Here is a 14815-nt window from a genome sequence, read left to right as displayed (position 1 = left end):
TGTTAATGTATTCATGTATAACTCTAGTAACATCTATGAACTTGCAGGTAAATATATTTACTTCAAGACAAAAAGTTTTTTTTTCAAGCAATAGAACTTTAATACCAACAGAAAAACGTGACATCTCAAGTTAAAGTGTAAGCACCACATATATTTTTCATCATCATATAGAGAGATATACAATCTAAACATATATTTATTAATAAATTAAAGTGTATTTTTGGACAAGTGGCCAGCAGGGGGCGCCAAAGAACCACACATTGTTTTAAGATCGCTATATAGTTTGCGGCTCCTGGTTTTAAAAAAATAAATTCTTTCCAGTCTGTCGTCCTTGTTATGACCAAGATATTCCTATAACTTTTTTCGGAGCTTGAAACGATCCTAAAGACTGGAAAACTTTGAATTTTGTATCAAAACGAGTGTAAAAACATGACATGACACCTTGCAAAGTGTAGAAAAATACAAAGAAAACATTACTTATTGAAAAACCAAAATTAAATAACAAAAGTGGTCATGTATAATGTACTTGAACGTATTTGCACTTTAAAGTGAAAACATTTAGATCATCCTATCCTTCCATAAAAGTGTTCTGTGTGCGACTCCTCAGGTCTACCAAGGTCATAGTTCATTCTACAAAAACTGAAGCAATGAGACACGGTTTTATTTCTCAGCCAAGCTGTTTTGTTTTTTTATTATTATTATTATTCAAACAGTGATCACTTTACAGTGGGAGCAACATCATATTCTCAATATACAGCCACGTGTAGCCTGTGATGTACATGTGGTGTGATGTGGAGAAGATTTCATCCGACTCTCTCTCTCTCTCTCTCTCTCTCTCTGACGGGAGATCAAAGGAATGTCTGTAAACCGAGCACGAAATACCACAAAGCCGATTTCCACACGACACTCCAAACCCGTGTCGACGGCGCCGCGGAAACTTCAAACTTGCAACCAAGTGCCTCAAAACGCCGGGTGACCACGTTTGTTGTAAATCCATCTCACATCCAAGCACTATTACGACGGCAGGGAAATAAAAGTGATTATCAGTGTCAGTCCGCCTGCATAAACCCTCCATGTTGGTTTCGTAGGGACCAGTCCAAACCCCGAAACCTTCACATTTCCACTGTGATCTCCCAAAGGTACATCTCGTCGCCAAATCTGGTGCAATTCACAGGTTTTCACTGAAAACGCGAGTACGGTGCAGTTCCCAGGAAGTAAAAATAGTATAAAAAGTCTATAAATATAGGCATACGATTGCTAACTTTCAGGAGCGGAGGTTGTGTTTTCTCCCTCCGACGAGTTAAAAGAAGGTCACAGCATGTCGGACGCTTTGCCTCATTGTTCCGTCTGCACTCGCCAGGGCAGGGGAGGGGATGTGGGGGGTGGAGGGGTGGAGGGGGGGGTGGATGAGCCCCTCAGTCAAGTCAACGCTCAGTCTCGGGTCCAAGTCCGCCGGCCGGCCCTCGCTCATGTGTACTCCGACTTGCGGATGTAGTTGGAAGGCACGTATCCCCGCTGGCCGCCCGCCGTCTCGCCCAGCCACCACTCGCCATTGCCGTTCATGTCCTTGAAGTCCAGGATCCGCAGCCGCTGATTGGCCGAGATGCTCAGCTCGTTAGCGCAGCGGGCCGTGAAGGAGTAGAGAGCGTAGTAAATCTGACGGTACAAAAAAAAACAAAAGTTTAGTCACTGCACAGCGAAAAGACAAACATTGATTTACTGGTTAGGGGTTTTCACTGGGTTCATTTGGGGCGGAGCCGGGGATTTGCACCCCTCCATCTGGTTCGGGCGGCGTTCACATCGACTTTAGCGACCGGATCAAACCTCCTGGAAACATCCTACAGTTGTACCAGCTGCTGGTTTGGGGGCGCTATCGCCTGAACACTGACCAGAGAGGACGCGAAGAGGAAACACGGCTTATTGATTGGTCCGGACCGAAAGAGGAAGTCCCGCCGCGTTAGCCCGTGGTGGCTAGGCTAGTTAGCTTGTGGCTAAAGGGTAGCTATATAAAGTCTTCAGACCAGAAATCAATGAGCAGCTTTTTCACTCCATCTTCCTCCCGCCTCCACGTCTGGCCCCCACATACTTCCCTACTTTTTCTTCCTACGTCTGCTTCTTCTGATTTGCGCGGTAAGCTTTGCTTGTTTACTACCCAGAATGCATTGCGCCCTGCATCCCGTGCTCTCTCCCCTGCCAGCTAGAAGGACGGTTTGTAAAGGAAGTGGGACGGAGGTTTTTTAAGGGACCAGAGATCTTGTTTGTTCCGGTTCAGAGTTGGTGGTCGTGCTCACGTCGCCCCAAGGAGACGCTTTTCCCCCTCAAGAGACTGGTCCGGACCCCACGGGGACGTGAACCCCCCCCTTCAGGTTTCTATCGGTGACACAACACTGGTCCTCACCTGATGGCCGTCCAGCTCGCTGTCGTGTTCTGGCTCCGGCTCGCTGTGCTCCTCTCGGGGGTGGCCGGGCTTCTTCTCGCCGTTCCTGTACCGATACGAGCTGCAGCTCTTGTCGTACCTCTGCGAGCGGCCGTTTCTCTGCGAGGAGCACGAGTCCGACTCGGAGAGGTCCGACGTGTCCCGGCGCCCGGTCGGGCTCCCGTAGCTCGCGTCATACGAGTCTCTGGGATCCGCCGAGCGGCGGTGGGACGAGTCCGGGTCCCGGTGGCTTCGGTCCGAGAACTCCCGGCGGCCCGCGGGGTTGCGGGGCGACGAGTTGATGGAGTTGCTCTGGCTGACGGAGTCGGGCACGTCTCTGGGGTGACTCCTCCTGGAGGAGGCGGAGTCCAGCGACGGGTGCGGCGACGACTGGCCCGGCGGCGGCGGCTGCTGCAGCGTGGAGAAGCTGACGGTGGCCGCTTCCTGGTTGAAGGTCAGCGTGCTGTTGCTGTTCTGGCGGGAGAAGACGGGCGAGGAGCCGCCGTAGCCCGACTCGTTGGACGACTGGCTCTCGATGGACACGTCCGACTGGCTCCGGCGAGGGTTGTAGGGCTTGAGGAAGGAGCTGTACACGAAACCCTTCGCCACTGAAAAACACCAGCGACACGACGACGTTAACTTGTTTCTAAGATGGAGATCTGCAACCGTTATCAATGAAAGAGCTTTTATCCAACTTCTCTATGTTTGGAACCTCAAAGTTTAGAAAGTCATATACTTCTATACACACAGTAGTTCCTCTACAGTCCTTTAGGCTGCCAGGGCTTTTGTTTTCACTTTTCTGTCGGAGTTATTTGATCTTGCAAAATGACATATACAATAGTATACATCTTTGTATTGGTTCAGTTATGTGCTTTTAAATAAGTGTGTTTCTTCCATAACATATTTGGTGTTTTTGTTTGTTCAATATCAACTGGTCCTATAATTCATCACGTCACACTATAGTAATATTTAGCAGTACACGATGCATTAGATGCACAATTCAAGGTCTATTTTTCTCCATTTCTTTTTATTTACATTCACTTGATTTTATAATTGTATAATAATAACAATATATATAGATATTTGACCAGCACCGGTCACAACCAAATGCTTCAATCCCCCGTCTGGTAGCATTGATAATGGTCAATTACACTTTTAAGAAGTAAACACTTTCCTACTTTCTAGCTGTGTTACTTTTGTTTGTTAAATAACATTGGCAATTTTAGCAGTTTAACTTTTTTTAATGCAATTTTTGTGGATTTAGCCGTGTTTTTTCCGACCATTTGACTCATTTAGAGACTTTTCAAGGCTTGTTTGTCCTTTTTACCTTTTCATTTACCTTCTGTAGTTCAGGCGTAGCCGGTTTCAGTTATTTGAACAATCCTAGTCATTTGGTTTCATCTCATTTCAGCTCGTTTGCCTTTTTAGTCCATTTTATGTCATTTCTTTCCCTAACTGTCGTGACTTTAGAGTTTTCTCCCCACATATGAATCACACAAAGCAGCATAGTTGTTGAAATAAAGTCTGCCCCTGTTGGGTGACTGTACATATACGTATATTTACGTGTGCTTGTGCCACAGCAGAGGGTCTGTTGAGCCACATGTGATCCACCCACCTCCCTTATCGATGAGCCAGCGGCTCTGGCTGCCCATCGGGTCCTGTTGCTTGATCACGCCGACCAGGTCGCCCTCCTGTATGGAGACGTCCAGGTCCTGCGCGGCGTTGAAGTTCCTGTCGGCCTGGAAGAGCTTGTCGGGGCCGTAGCGCGCCATGAGGGCCGCACGGTGCTCGTCGCCCTGCAAGGCGCAGTTGGGCTGGAAGGCAGACGACACGTTTTCAGGCTCTGTTCCGCGGAGGAGTGACAAACCGCCGGTCCGAGTCGCACTCACCGCTCCCTGCAGCTGCTTTTTGGACGTCTGCTTCTCCAGAGTTTTCTTCTCGAAGGTCTTCTTGGCGGCGGCGGCGGGCGGAGGCAGGTTCTCCGGGCAGAAGCTGAAGCTCTGGAGGAGCTCGAGAACTCGGCTGTACTCGTCCTGGAACCGTGCGATCAGGTTTCCCTCCATGCCGACGTTGGAGAACTTTAAGGGGGGGAGGGGGGGGGGGGGTAAGTAAGTATCAGGTATTGATGATTCAACACAACCTTTGTACGTCCACACAGAAGGACTGGCTCACCACTTGCAGCAGCGGCTTGAGTTCCCCCATGGTGGTCTTCATGAAGTCCTTCTGGGCCTGGGCGAAGGCCCTCACGCAGCCGGTGAACAGGTCCTCCGCCGCGCCGTGGAACTTGGGCAGCTCGTCCAGCAGCTGGGCGTTGAGCGCCTCGTAGTTGTTGCGCGCCGCCTGCAGGTCGTCCTGGACGCGGCGGTCCTTCAGGCGGTCGGCGCGCTCCTTGCAGTTGTCGTAGTCCAGCAGCTTGTCGAAGCGCTTCTGGATGAGCTTGTGCGGCCCGGCGAACATGAGCAGCAGCTGGGTGAGCGGGTTGATGACCAGGGCCTCGGTGCGCTCCTTCTGCTCGGGAGACGGACGGGTTAGTGTTGGACGTGACAGACCGTCTCGAAACGACTCCTGCACGTTTACAGCGTCAACGAGGATAAACCAGAGACCTGCATCATCAACCGAAATCTACCACCCAACGTCTGGAACGTCCCAGTGAGCAATAGTTTCAGCTTAAATAGAGAATTCAATTTTAAATAAACAGACAAATTGACTTTGACAATTTAATTAAGAGTTCAAAATGTTTATTTAATGAGAAGCGGAAGAGACAAGATTGTCTTAACTGGGAATTAATGCAGATGTTGTAACGTAAAAATAGCCAATAGTCTAATAGAATATTTGAGCCAATGTTTTGGAGTAGTTCAATATTTCATCAATGTACAAGTAGCTTTTAAAATTTTTTGAAATAAAAATTACTTTAAAATCTATTGACCGTTTATTCTTAATAGTCTTGTTTCAATGTATTTCCCTTATTTCCAATAAATAATTATTTCATTTATTTCCTCTAAAAAATAAACCTATTAAAAAATAAATAAATATGTAGTTTTTGTGTTCTAACTGAAGCTCCAGACACTGATATTGGATATTTCTAATGTATAGAGAACAGGAAGAGAACATGTAGAGACACATCATTGAACCCATGGATATGTAGAAGCCTGATAAAAATAATTAGTTTTCCTCAATTAAAATGAAAGAAAAATAATTAATTAAAAAAATGCATATCAGCATTTCTTGTAAATCTATCTGGGGCCATGCATTGGCGAGAGAAACGTACAAAGTGTGTGAACTGCTTGTCGCTGACGCTGCGGTGCGCTCTCTGGAAGCGCTCCGGGTCCAGCGCGCTGCGCTCCGTGTAGATGTCGCAGAAGCTGATGGCTGCCAGCACCTTCACCGACGCCGACTCCTGGAGACAAACAAGCGGTGAAGACAGTCACCGTCACCATTCATTCATCAACAAATCTGATGATTCGGTGGCTTAGGCTGCGTCTCAATTCTCCCCCTTAGCCCTTCATCTTACCCCTTCCCCTTTGAAATGCGCGTTCACGAGAGTCTGAGGGGTGTCCCATTCCACTATTGTGCAAAGGCGGAGGGCTATTCACCCCTCTAAACGAAGCGTTTACAGATGCACACTTTAAACAGAGGGGTAGGAGGACACGGCGCCGAAGGACTCGCATTTCACATATATACGCTTCTAAAGTTCTATAAACCTGTTGTGTTTTATACTAGCAAGAACGGCAGGAGTGCTGCCGTATGGAGCTTCCGTGTGTATTTGTTTGGTAGAGACCGTGTTTATAACATTTTATTATTACACTGTAGAGTTCCAAAGTCTTCTAATGTGGGTGTTTTTAAAACTGGGACAAACCAGGAAGCTCCTCCGCTTTCACATGGTGAATGAGGAAATATGTCTGAAGTCCAAATACAAAAACTGAAGTAATCCACGTCTCTGTCTATTCCTTCACCTTGATGCGGGAACAAAGCAGCCAAGCTGCTGCAACACGTTGAATTTGGGACGGCAGGACGATGCTCCTGCTGGAAAATCAATAAACATCCGTGGCTCAGCTCTGCTGATGTAACAGCGCCGTATTATGACGTCAAAGCCATGAGACGGAGCGAGAGGGTGAGCAGAGGGAGAGGGGGGTCCCAAAACTAAGGGCTGAAACTGCCTTTGCCCTTGTTTTGGAGGCGGAGGGCTAAGGGGTAGGCAGAGGGCTAAGGGGTAGGTGGAGGGCTAAGGGGTAGGAGGGCTAAGGGGTAGGTGGAGGGCTAAGGGGTAGGTGGAGGGGTAAAAATAGAATTGGGATTGGCCCTTAGTGATCATTTTAATGCAACAGAGTGCGATGTTACCAAGCAGGACATGCGATTTGTTTTCTGTGCCTGGTTCTCACCCTGATGTGTTGCAGGTACAAGGAGATGTCCCTGATAAAAGACTTGATGAGTCTCTCCTGCAGCCTGAACTTCTTCTCGGCCTCATCGAAGGCCTCGTCTTTAATCTGGGAGGAGACAGAAGAGCAGGCGAGGTGAGCGGACGCCAGTGGATTCTCCTCTCCCACGTCCTCCAGGGCGGCGGCGTACCTGAGGTGAAATCCCCGTGAGGTGCTTGAGGTGGCTGCTGACCCTGTTGGACTTCTTGATGATGGAGTGCATGCTCAGCTTGGAGATTTTGTCAATGAACGTGTCTTCGTCGCCTTTCCTGTACTTCATCACTGTGGACAGCAGGGGGCGAGCCAAGCCATCAAAACACACGTTTTAAAACCCCAACCGCTTCCAAATGATGGCTGAAGGCCGGCGGCGGCTTTACCGAGGTCCTTCCTGCGTTTGTACTCGTTGATGTTGCCGTTGATCTCCTTGACGGCCTGCACCGCCTCGGCCAGCTGCGCCCGGTCGTGGTGGCTCTCCGGCGTGGCGCCCAGCAGCTCCATCAGCAGCAGCGGGTAACGCATCACCCGCTGCACGGGCTTGATCAGGAAGGAGCCCAGGTTGATGTAGTTCGTTTTCCCCCTGGAGGGAAAACAAAACAAAACATGAAGCAGTGAGCAGAGGAGAGAATAAAGAGTGAGGAATGACACACAAAGCCAGGAGGAAACCAATCACGGCTACTAAGAATCATTTCTTATCCTCCCATGTACATATTTCACACCGTTATCATGTGGATTGCATGATCCAATGATATGTGACCATCATCATCATCATCATCATCATCATATATACACACATATATTCTGATGATGATGCCAACAACCAAATACAACATGTAGGTCATGTAAAGGGACACAATGATTATTTAGGTTTGTTGCGATCTGGAGGATAAACAGCTGAATAAGTTCACAGACAACATACTGATGTATTTTTTTGTATTTATGTATTCCCTTTTTCCAGGGGTCACAATAAAAATATATATTAATTAATTGTAGGGTTTTTTTTATAGTTAATTAAAATGTATTCATTCAACATTAAATAAAAAAAATTATAAAAAGTTAAAAAAAAAAAAGGGCCAGGAACAGTATTTGATTTATAAATAAAATGTTAAAAAATTAATTGGATTAAAGACCTGTTCAGCTTGTTGTTGCCGTTTAGTCCACGAGATGGCACTAGATACATTCCCCAGAATCAACCTCTTTTTTAAAATTCTTTTTTAAATAGGTTATGGAAGAAGAGAAGCCGTGGACAATGAAATGAACTTTTCTCTGCACATGCAAACACAAACAAACAAGTTCATCTCAGTCCAGGGAAGACGTTTGAAATAGCCTTGCAGGAAACTCTCCAAACCCAGAGCGCAATCAAGTTTAGCTTGAACACACACACACACACACACACACACACACACACACACACACACACACACACACACACACACACACACACACACACACACACACACACACACACACACACACACACACACACACGCACACGCACACACGCACACACGCACACACGCACACACGCACACACACACACCAATGCCATTATTTTATAAGGGGGGTTAGTGAGCAATAGACATGCAGTCAAGATGATTGTCGGGAGGGAACATGGAGACCGCTCTGGTTACGGGAACTTACCAGTCGCGGTAAATGGCTCTGTAGAAGGGAAGGATGGAAAGAGACGGGGAAAAACGAAAAGAAACAAAAAAACAACAACAGGATTTTTACTGCCAGTTTGCAACTTGACGTCAACAAGTCAGAGACACTGTGAACCTGAAAGACAGTGACTGAAAACATGAACTTCATGGTGTTTTAAACACTGCTGGTTGTTATGGTTCTGTTTGGTGAATTTTCTCTTAAATTCCACCGTGGCCGTAATAAAGCTCAGAGACAATCGACCCCCACTGGCTCACACGACCTTTACTACACATGAGTTACGACTACGGTGTCCTCGTAGGGACAGTAACTTCAATCTGACAAAACAAAAAGAAAAGAACAAAAACCAAACAACCTAAAAAACTATATTCACGCTGCGATAGCTTCCGGCCTCGGCGTGACTTGTGTTTATTTTTAAACGCAGAGCCGCTCAGTGACTTCACAGAAACGAAGCGGGTTGGGCTGAAGCGTTTGAGGCAGTGGCAGAGAAACCAGGCAGTGAAACCAGGCAGGGCGCATTCCTCACTGGAATACAGTCCAGACACACTGGGCAGCCTGGCAGCAGCAGCCACGACAACGTGAGCTCGCTTGGAGGGAAACTTCAATATTTTCCAGTGCAAATAACAAAGACTAAATATTTGTTTGGCTCAAATATTCAACGACTGCGTTTCTAAGAAAGTCAAGAACTCACAGGACACCAATCTAGAACCTTAAAGGCCACAATTGTTACGGTTTGTCAACAATTTCACAAAATTGGTCAAAGATCCATCCACATTGGAAGTGTATTTTCCCCAATTCAGCCAAGTCCTTCTACTGAGAACACGTCCCTTCTGCCTGGCCACGCCTCCTCCAGGAGATGAGGTTGATGGTGTTTCAGATCCAGTGGTTCCCCTGTTAACTGGTGACCCTTTAGCACTGCTGCTAATAACAGATGATAAAAAGCCATCCTGACAAAGGCCCTTTACAATGAAGTTTCGAAGTGTTGTAGCTTTTGTGAGTCTCATTCTGACATCTGTCGCTATGAAAACCGACAGACGCTACAGGAAGTCAGTCACCAGTTAACAGGGGAACCAGTTGCTCCGAAACACCAGAATAAGCGCATACGTTTACAAGTGATTTGAATTTGAAAATGCGTCATACCTGAAACAGAAAGACGTTTTTAACTTGCCTAAATGATGAAAAGTCTCTACAAACTTGCACTACCGACGCTCGTCGCAGCATTTCCATGCTAAAACCGGCACACACGCAAACATGCTCTTTTTTTTGGTTTTTGTTACTCACATGCAAAGAATTTCACAAACAACTCAGATCTAAAAATCTAAATAACTGTGAGAAACTGATTTCCGGTTGAAGCCTCAGTGACTCACCTCAGTCTCTCCAGACACTCCAACACGTGGCGCTGGATGTGTTCGTCCTTCTCGTAGGTTTCCAGCAGAGCGATGGCGTCGTCGTGGTTCTGGCAGTAGATTTTGTACACGTCCTCAAGCTCTACTTTGAAGTCCAGAAAAACCTTTCCTGAGGGGACAATAATGTAAAACCATGTGCTTTTTGAAGGAGGGAATCCCACAAAGTTAAACAAGATGTAAAAAAACAAAACAATTCACCTGAAATGCAGAAAGAAATCCAAACAAAAGGAAATGTAATTCAAAAACAATCACACTTGACTTTGTCCCTATCAAACCTGGTCGTGTCGAAGTGCATTCTTTACTGAGCCAATAAAAACCAGTGACACGACGTGTTTACTGGAGCAAAGTATGCAAACGGGCGTCTTTCAAAACGCGGCTCCTCACCTATGGAGTCGGTTTCCAGCAGCGTTTCAAACAGTCGCTGCGACAGGTCGATCACTGAGCCCAGGTTCCCAAACAGCCCGTCGAAGTCCACGTTCTTCACCTCCGCAAAGGAAAGACAGAGGCGTGTGAACGACGATCGCACAGATACACGCAGAAATAACAATATGTATATGATATTTCATCAAAGGAAATAAGTTTAAAATGTGGAAATAGTTGTTCAGAAAAAGATATTTGCTAAAATGCTGGTAAACACAGATTTAAAACGCTGTACACTGAGTCAAAAGCATCTTTTGGAGATAAAAAGGTAGAGTTAATCGAGGTGCGTGTGGGCCCACACAACAGTTTGAATTCCTTTGTGATTCTCTGGACATGAAAATGATCTGTTTATTTAAAAAGGTGCATCCTGAGCTGAGGAGATTATAATTTGATTTAGGAAATAATTAAAGTTTCCATGAAGTAAGAGTTTAAAACCACTTGATTAAAAAAAAAGTCTACAAAAAGGTTCAAGAAGGTATTTTCAGTTCAGACATATTTAATAAAGGTTTAAAATATTCCTGTGAATTTATTTATCTTATTTACAACTGTTTAATGTATTATTTATACTTATTTCATTATTTCTTCTTACATTTATATTTGGTGTGCATGGGCCTACCCTTATGTCTGTATTATTATTATTATTATTATTATTATTAATTTCCATGTTACACTATCATTATGATTTCTATTGTTTTTATTATTTCTGCTGTTAATTTATTGTTGTTTGTTTTGCCAAAAGTCTTTCTTTTGGGCCACAACAAGATATTTTAAAAATGACCCAAGGAAGTGGAATTTCCTTTCTGTTTTTCTCTTCAAAAATATGATTGTTACTATTAATGTGTGAACCAACAAAGCCTCTGAAAGGTACATTCATGATTCCCATACAGATACTGTAACAACCTGCAGGCTCTCTGTTCACCACTGTCTGTGACGACGTAGGTGAAAACTGGCCGTGGCCCAATATTGACCAGCTGAGTCCCACAATAAAGGGATTAGATTAAGATCTCACCTCCTCTTCTTCCATCACACCTGCTTTGGACAAACAAACAAACAAACGAGGGCGGCGATCCTGAAAGCGTTGCGACGCCCCCCCCCCCCTCTCTCTTTACCTGCTTCGTCTGCAGCGGCTCCACGATCTCCTCCACACACATCTGCAGGTCCTTGATGTAATCTCTCTCCGTCTGCTGCAGCTCCTCGATGACCTTTGACCTCTTCTCCAGCATCCTCAGCTCGGGGTCCTCCGTGCCCACGCCGGCGGAGGGGGTCATGTCCGAGGCCGGGGTGGAGTCCAGGGATTTGGGCTGAGGCGATAAGAGGGTCATCTCTGGGGGGGAGAAAGAAAGAAAGATTTAACTTCACTGGAAATGAAAGACAAATGATCGCCTGTCGCGCTCGTCGCCGTCAGATTGTCAGGAAGGCGACAACGAACGGGGAAGATTGGAGAGAAGACAGGACAGACACGGTTTCCCAGCCAGCCGTCCCCCCTCCCCCCTCCCTCCCCCCGCCCTCAGCCCGCCATCTCTCCTGACCAGCTTTTGATCAATGTCTCTGCTATCACTCACACAGGCCTGATATCTGAGGGGGGGGGGGGGCGGTCTGAGGGGAAAGCCTGGTTCATGCTCTGCTGCTTTTCATGAATGGACATAAAACTGGAGTGGACTCGGGCTCTTTGTGTGGGCGACAAAGGCTTGTGACAGCAGCGACAGGCTCTCAGGGACGGGCGGACGTTTAAGGAGACGGACTGGGGAGGACAGATAACGGCGCTGGAGGGAGAATGCCAGGAATCAGTGCCGACCGCCAGAAGCACAACAGTCATGTTGCATTTCAGACGTTGTGCAGCTTCATACATCAAGTCTTCAAGCAGCCTTGTCAGTCATATAACAACAGACACTACTAGAAATACAAGAATGTCAAACTGTCAATAAAGACTATTTATCAGAAAGTAAACCTGGTCACTGTCTATATGGACGCTTCTACAGAGTCCAAATCAGGGGATCTGCACAGAGGAGCATTGTGGGTAATGACGGAGACACTGAACAATGGTGTAGTGGTTGGCACTCCTGCAGGACAGTCTCCGGGTTTGATTCCAGTTTAGACCTGAGGGACATTTGCTCGTGGGTATTGTTGGGTATTATAGTGGTGTGATGGAGCGGTGCCCCCCCCCCCCCCCCCCCCCCGGCCACCGTCCAGCCAGATAAGACCCAGGAAACGGCTGCTGGGATCAGAAAGGCAGGAGATTGCGCCGTGTTGAGAGACGAGCGTGAAGTCCTTCCCTTCCTCCCTGAACAGATGCTGCGGGGCGTTAATGGCGTTAACCCTGCTTACCCTCACCTGACCACATGCAGGTTCACACACTGGTTCAGCAGGCCTCCAGTGTCAATCACCAAAATGCAGCGGGAAAAAACCCCCCAAAACATCTTAACGATCTAAAAAGTCACATGAACAATAAGAATCAGAATCGAAAACATGCACAAAAATTGTCCAGAAATTTAAGACTATGTATTGAGTTTCTATTTTCAAGATTGTGTGCCTGACCCCGAGCCTCCTGCACCAACCCTGACCTCCCCCCCTCCCTCCGTCTTTCCCTCTCTTCACGTGACTTGGCTCAGGCTCAAGTCAAGGAGCTTTTCTCACCGCTCGCACCGTATGTGCCCGCAGCGTCCGCCGCCGCCGCTCCACCGCTGAGAAAGTAGTCCACTAATGGGTTTTAAAAGTCAACAACAACAACACGGGGGCCACCGGAGACAAAGGGCCGCGGGTTTTAATTGGAATCAAATCGGCTCATTCCCACGTTTGATCCTCTGCACACACATCATGCGCTCCACTTCACACGGTTCAGTGTGCGACCATTTCCCCCCCACCGCCAAACCTGCGGACCCCGCACCACCACGCTTTGACCCACTTCTATTAAATTCCTCTATTCATTGTTCTGTTCAGGATGCTGCATATTTGACCGTCGGGGAAACATTCTTAAACGTTCTTATTTTCACTCAAACAAGTTGCTGCAACACTCATGTCATTGTTAATGTCTCCAACAAAAACCTCACATTTAATGCTGCAGGGCAGGAAACAACAATCACTTAATATCGATATTGTGGAATTTGATTTATCGTCTCACGTTTAAACATTTTGAGTGCTTTTACACAATCCTGTTGCCATTTCATCATATTCAGCTTTTAAATAATTCATTACTCTTCATGTAATTTTAGTTTTTCCATTGTAACGCTTGTTAACTGTGCACCAGTAATTATTCCAATGCCATTATATTGCACACAATAGAGGACTGACAGTGCTTGATAGGAAGCTCACACTAATGCAGAATACAATGATTAGACTGTTCTTGCAGCACAAAACCATGTTTTGTTTTGTTTTTTAAAATGAATCTTTCATAATATCTGCTGAATCTCTGCAGGGGATATCCAAACAGCTGAACATATCCTGACTGAGGCACCATAGATTTTTTTTTTTTTTAATGGCTGTTGTGTGTATAAAACACTCCAAATACACTATAGTGGGGCAAATGAAGAAAGAAAATTATTAGAAAACTGATCAGCATCGGATATTTTGGTAAAGTATTTCGGATTTTGATGATGCATGACCACTTTGGTGTAAAAATAATCAACTTTCTTTTTTTTTTTTAAATGTATAACTTGGGAATGCGGGAAAATTATAAACAGGGAAGAGGAAAGAAGTAGTTCACTGGAGCAGTGATGTGCAGGAGCAGCGTTTCGAAAAGTTCCACCATGGGAGCCATTAAATATTCCTTCTCTTTACACACATTAAAGGCTGCTGGGAGTTTATAATGGACAGGCTGCAGCAGGTGGACTCAATAGCAGAGAGCAGAGCTGGAGCCAGTTCACCAACTTCTGAACAATAAAAAGTGGGACAGGTCTGCTTTGAATCAGTCCACCTGTTCTGCATCGGGATGTGTCTGTGGAAGATCCATCACAGTCATTTGGGGGAAAAACCCAGTGAACCCGTTTTCTCGCAAAGCAAGAATTTCCCAGAACAGACGATTTATAAAAAAAATGGAATCAAGTTAAGATTCCCACATGAAATGTGATTGAGTAATAGTTAAAAGTCCAGATCAGAGGGTGTTGATCGTGGCAGGGAGTGGACTGATCTGGACTGCAATAAAGAGGAGTGAAACTGAATAACACCGACATTCAGAGTGACTCAACTGATATGCAGGCGACGGTCATCCAGGATTCAGTATCAGCTGGAACAAACACTTGGTGGGTCGGGCTTAAAGTTACTCTGACTAAAATTCCCCTTGAAGACATGAGACGGTTTGTGGCACGAGATATATTCCCAGCTAACGTTATTCCACACTCATTTGCATTAAATTGAGTGAGAAAAAGACAGTTTCTATTGCTTTGATCGTCTCATGCAAAGACATTTCAGCTCAGTGTTCACCCACCTGTCGATTTAAAGTCATTCAAAAACAAGCGCACACACACACACACACACACAGCGTTTAAACTCCATCACCCATTCAAAGA

At 46.1% G+C, this 14815-nt stretch overlaps 1 protein-coding gene across 4 annotated transcripts in view; it reads right to left on the bottom strand.

Annotated features, from left to right (window-relative positions):
- Positions 1-236: 236 nt before the first annotated feature.
- The window catches only part of dnmbp (dynamin binding protein), a 47519-nt gene continuing 32940 nt past the window's right edge, over positions 237-14815 (bottom strand). For 3 of the 4 annotated variants that reach the window (XM_080517582.1, XM_080517583.1, XM_080517585.1), the window contains 13 exons: positions 11423-11637; positions 10278-10377; positions 9855-10002; positions 8470-8487; positions 7209-7408; positions 6983-7113; positions 6796-6900; positions 5685-5813; positions 4589-4924; positions 4306-4494; positions 4032-4230; positions 2399-3024; positions 237-1656 (listed from right to left, as the gene is read on the bottom strand). In XM_080517582.1, the coding sequence (XP_080373708.1) occupies positions 1468-1656; positions 2399-3024; positions 4032-4230; positions 4306-4494; positions 4589-4924; positions 5685-5813; positions 6796-6900; positions 6983-7113; positions 7209-7408; positions 8470-8487; positions 9855-10002; positions 10278-10377; positions 11423-11637 (2585 nt within the window). In that variant the 3' untranslated portion in view covers positions 237-1467. The remainder of the gene's footprint in view (positions 1657-2398; positions 3025-4031; positions 4231-4305; positions 4495-4588; positions 4925-5684; positions 5814-6795; positions 6901-6982; positions 7114-7208; positions 7409-8469; positions 8488-9854; positions 10003-10277; positions 10378-11422; positions 11638-14815) is intronic. The other variant, XM_080517584.1, reaches the window with a different exon arrangement.

The sequence above is a fragment of the Blennius ocellaris genome (genome assembly GCF_963422515.1).
Source record: "Blennius ocellaris genome assembly, chromosome: 21".
NCBI classification, from domain to species: Eukaryota; Metazoa; Chordata; class Actinopteri; order Blenniiformes; family Blenniidae; genus Blennius; species Blennius ocellaris.
This window is presented reverse-complemented; position numbering and strand designations above follow the sequence as displayed.